The 4,879-nt window shown below is 53.5% G+C and overlaps 1 protein-coding gene across 5 annotated transcripts in view; it reads right to left on the bottom strand.

The window, feature by feature from the left end:
- Positions 1 to 4,879, bottom strand: part of MSI2 (musashi RNA binding protein 2) — a 245,056-nt gene that overhangs the window by 37,846 nt on the left and 202,331 nt on the right. For all 5 annotated transcript variants that reach the window (XM_057379456.1, XM_057379458.1, XM_057379455.1 and 2 more), the window contains exon 10: positions 4,076 to 4,150. In XM_057379456.1, the coding sequence (XP_057235439.1) occupies positions 4,076 to 4,150 (75 nt within the window). The remainder of the gene's footprint in view (positions 1 to 4,075; positions 4,151 to 4,879) is intronic.

Genomic DNA, 4,879 nt, shown 5'->3' on the forward strand with positions numbered 1-4,879 from the left:
CACAGCTCCAACACACACAGGAACAGGAATGCAAACGGGGTTGTGGCATTTGTACCTGATTTCACTGGGACAGGAAATGCCATCAGGACAGGTCAGGCAGGAGGGGTTTCTTTCTCTGCTTTAATTTACTACAGCAGGGACAACCTGGGCAGAGCCAGCGCTGTGCCAGCCCTGGGGGTGACAGCCCTGGGGGTGACAGCCCGGCCACCAGGGCCAGAGAGTGACAGAGAGTGGGCACGGCAGGGGGACACGGCTGGGCTGTGACACACATGGCTGGGCTGTGACACATGTGTCACACGAGGCTGTGCTGTCACACGTGCCGTGCTGTGACATGTGGCTGTGCTGTGACACACATGGCTGTGCCGTGTCACACGTGGCTGTGCTGTGTCACACGTGTCACACGTGGCTGTGCCGTGTCATATGTGGCTGTGCTGTGTCACGTGGCTGTGTGGTGTCACATGTGTCACACGTGTCACAATAGCTATGCTGTGACACACATGGCTGTGCCATGTCACACATGTCACACGTGGCTGTGCCATGTCATAGGTGGCTGTGCTGTGTCACAGGTGGCCATGCTGTGTAACATGTGTCACACGCAGCTGTGCCATGTCACATGCAGCCGTGCCGTGTCACATGTGTCATACATGGCTGTGCTGTGTCATATGTGTCACATGTGGCTGTGCCATGTCACATGTGGCTGTGTGGTGTCACATGTGTCACACGTGGCTCTGCAGTATCACACGTGGCTGTGCTGTGTCACATGCGTCTGTGCCATGTCACACATGTCACACGCAGCTGTGCCATGTCACACGCGGCTGTACTGTCACACGTGGCTGTGCTGTGTCACATGTGTCACACAGAGCTGTGCCATGTCACATGCACCTGTGCCATGTCACACATGTCACATGTGGCTGTGCCATGTCACACGCAGCTCTGCCGTGTCACATGTGTCACACACGTGTCCAGCACAGCTCAGAGCCCAGCCCCACACATGGCTGACACTGCTCTGTGTGACACTGCTCTGTGTGTGTGACACTGCTCTGTGTTTCTGTACCGAGGCAGTTCCACGGGGCACTCGGGGCTGGGACGCTCCTGCACAAACAGCCCAGCACTTCTCCCTCCAAATCACCACTCAGAGATTCTAACCCTGACAATTCACTAAAAAAGCACATTTCACACTCCTCCCTTCAGCTGCACACACCCGTCTCACACTCCAAACCCTGCCATGGGCTCACCGAGTGCCCAAACACACCCAAGGAAGCACTGGCACACCCCGTCCTCAACACTGCCCTGCTCCTGAAAGGCCCCGAGCTGGGCTCTGTGACACTGTCCCCATCCCACTGTCCCCATCCCCAACACTGCTCCAGCCAGGGGACACCCCAGGGTGCTCCTGAAACACCCTGAGCTGGGCTCTGGGGCACTGTCCCCATCCCACTGTCCCCATGCCACACACTGCTCCAGCCAAGGGACACCTCGGGGTGATCCTGAAACACCCCGAGCTGGGCTCTGTGGCACTGTCCCCATCCCACTGTCCCCATCCCACTGTCCCCATCCCAAACTCTGCTCCAGCCAGGGGACACCACGGGGTGCTCCTGAAACGCTCCCTGACCCCGAGCTGGGCTCTGTGGCACTGTCCCCATCCCACTGTCCCCATCCCCAACACTGCCCCAGCCAGGGGACACCCCGGGGTGCTGCTGGACTGCTCCTCACCCCGCACCTCCACCCCGCAGACCCTGCACCCCACAGGCTGTGATTCCAGAGAGCAGAGCCCCAAATCATCTCAGAAACTGTCAACAACTCTAAAAAGGTTCTGATTGTTGCTGAAAAGTCACTGATCTGAGCAGGAGGGGAGCAGGGGCACAGCTTTGGGGCAGAGCTTTGGGGCAGGGAAGCTCAACAAGGTGAGACAGGCCCTGAGCATCTCCCGGCACTTCCCAGCCCCACAATCCACATGGATTTATTTTCCATACTCAGTCTCTGCAGGAGACTGGAAATAACCAGGTAGAAACTGGAAGTCCTGCTTTGATAAAAACAGGCCCTTAATAAAAATACATCTAAGGAGGGGTCGAGTCAAAGGGTGCCTTTGCTGTCAGTGTGCAGACACGTTCGCTTCAGACGTATTTGTAATTAAACTCATCTAAGCTCTGCCCATTTCCATCATTAACCCCATCAAAGGTGCCTCTCCTTCTTCAATGCCTTCATATGAAACAACTGATACACAGAATCACGAGAGTCAGAGTGTGGAAAGCACACACACACCTGCTGCAATCCTGACACAACGCATCTCCCCCAAATTCCACGGAATCACAGCTGATGTCACCTGCTGTCCCCACCGTGTCACCCTGGCATCTCCCCTGTCTGCCTGACCCCTCATTTGGAGCTGGCTCTGTTTCAGCAGAGCCCTGGCATTTTTGAATTCAAACAAACAAAAACTCTCACAGCGCTGTTCCCCTCGGGGTTATCAATCCTGAAAAAAACCAACACCCATCACAGGGACACTGCTCATCCTACAGGTGACAACAACCACCTTGGCTTGTTCCAAACCCCCCTGGAGAGAAGGAAACGCCCTGTCCTGTGTGGTGTCAGCCCCACTGCAGCATGTGCTGAAAAGGCAATGGGTTTGGATGGATGTGCTGGATGCCCCATCCCTGGAAGTGCCCAAGGCCAGGCTGGACGGGGCTCTGGACAAGGAGGAAAGTGGAAGGTGGAAAATGGAAAGTGGAAGGTGGAAAGTGTCCCTGCTCAGGGCAGGACAGGGCTCTGGTGAAGCTGTCCCTGCTCAGGGCAGGATGGGGTTCTGGTGGAAGGTGGTGAAATGCTCTGGTGAAGGTGGAAGGTGTCCCCACTCACTGCAGGATGGGCTCTGGTGAAGGTGGAAGGTAGAAGGTGGAATGTGTCCCTGCTCAGGGCAGGATGGGGCTCTTGTGACGGTGGAAGGTGGAAGATGGAAGGTGGAAGGGGTCCCCACTCAGGGCACGACAGGCTCTGGTGAAGGTGGAAGGTGGAAAGTGGAAAGTGGAAGGTGTTCCTGCTCAGGGCAGGACGGGGCTCTGCTGAAGGTGGAAGGTGGAAGATGGAATGTATCCCTGCTCAGGGCAGGACAGGGCTCTGGGGAAGGTGGTGAAGTGCTCTGGTGAAGGTGGAAGGTGTCCCTGCTCACTGCAGGATGGGCTCTGGTGAAGGTGGAAAGTGGAAGGTGTCCCTGCTCACTGCAGGATGGGCTCTGGTGAAGGTTCCCCTCCCAGGACAGGATGGGGCTCTCGTGAAGGTGGAAGGTGGAAGGTGTCCCTGCTCACTGCAGGATGGGCTCCAGTGAAGGCGTCCCCTCTCAGGACAGGCTCTGGTGAAAGTGTCCCCTCTCAGGACATTCCCTCTGGTGAAGGTGTCCCCTCTCAGGACAGGCTCAGGTGAAGGTGTCCCCTCTCAGGACAGGGTCTGGTGAAGGTGTCCCCTCTCAGGACAGGCTCTGGTCAAGGTGTCCCCTCTCAGGACAGAGTTGAACCCTCCCAGCCCTCACCACTCTACCCTGTATCTCCACAATGTGCTTGCCCTGACCCCACTGAGCCCCTGAGCCCATCCCAGCACAGCAGCAGCAGCTCCTGGGGAAGGGGGCACCAAACCCATGCCAACCTCAGCATTGGCACAGAGCTGCCCACGGGCAGGGGTGACCAGAGCCCACATGGGCACGGCCAGAGTGGACTCTGCACTCATTTACCACAGACCAGCACTGTGTGAGTGTTTGTGTGCAGCTCTACAATATCTACGGAAGGAAAAACCCATCAAAGGGAGGCCAACAGCTCTTCCATCATCTCTCTTGCTTTTAGGTTTTAATTTAAGAAATTTGCTTTCAAATAACCAGTACCAATTTATACGCTACGAAGAATGTCTTTAAAGTATCTCTGTAAATCTCTGTTTTAAAATAGCTTAAAAAAAAATTGCTGTTGTGTGAGATGCTCCCTGCAGACTTGCCKGTCTCAGCTTGCAGCTACAGACTTAATAAAAAAGGAAAAGAAACAAAAAAAAAAAAGAAGGAAAGAGGGGAAATAAAGCAAATCTGCAAATGAAACGTACGTACCTGGGAACTGATAACTGTAACTTGGGGCAAATCCAGGATATCCTCGGCCATATGTTGCAACAAAATTCGGGTAACCTTTATCACAGAAATGTAAAAAAAAAAAAGAGAGAGAAAAGTTTGAGGATGAATGAAGGGTTTTTTTGAAGTTTTTTGTTGTTGTTTTTTAATACAATGCACAAGGACAGGAAGGATGGGTGAGACTAAATTTTACGGAAGGTATTAAAAAAAATCAGATTTCTCATTCTGCTCATGCCAAACTGCAGAGGAGGTTTCATCATTATCCTGAATAGAAACATCCCGAGAGCTGGCCCAGCTCCGAGCAGGAGCCCTGTCACTCTGCTAATTAACATGCACTTTGGTGTCTGGAGCCCAAGGACTGTGCATACTTGTTAGCTGGAAGAGTAAATGCCAAATGCTAAGGCTAAACACATAACACGGGTTTGCTCTGACATTTGGAGAGCTTACAATGAATGTACTTTGCTTCAGAGCTATTGACAGTTGGAGATTAAGGTAGTAGTAATTCTTTATCCCAGGAGTGTGAAGGACAACAGTTAACACATCAAAGAGTTGGAGGCAGCAGCAGCAATGAGCCAGGGAGTCAAAGAGCTTTTAATTTTTCAGGAAAGTAAAAGGAAGCTGAGGAGGTGCTTCCGAAGGCTCTTTCTGAGGCAGAGCAGCAGCACAGCCGACCTCGGGCAGCTTTGGGGGGTTTATTAGGAGAAAAACCCACTGGGGAGCATTTGGTGAATAAAAACCCCTCAGTGAAGGCAGAAAGTGAAGCTGTGCTGGCTGAACGAGCAGGGG

This window comes from Malurus melanocephalus, unplaced genomic scaffold, assembly GCF_030028575.1.
Source record: "Malurus melanocephalus ecotype Western Australia unplaced genomic scaffold, MMel_1.1 scaffold_406, whole genome shotgun sequence".
NCBI lineage: Eukaryota > Metazoa > Chordata > Aves > Passeriformes > Maluridae > Malurus > Malurus melanocephalus.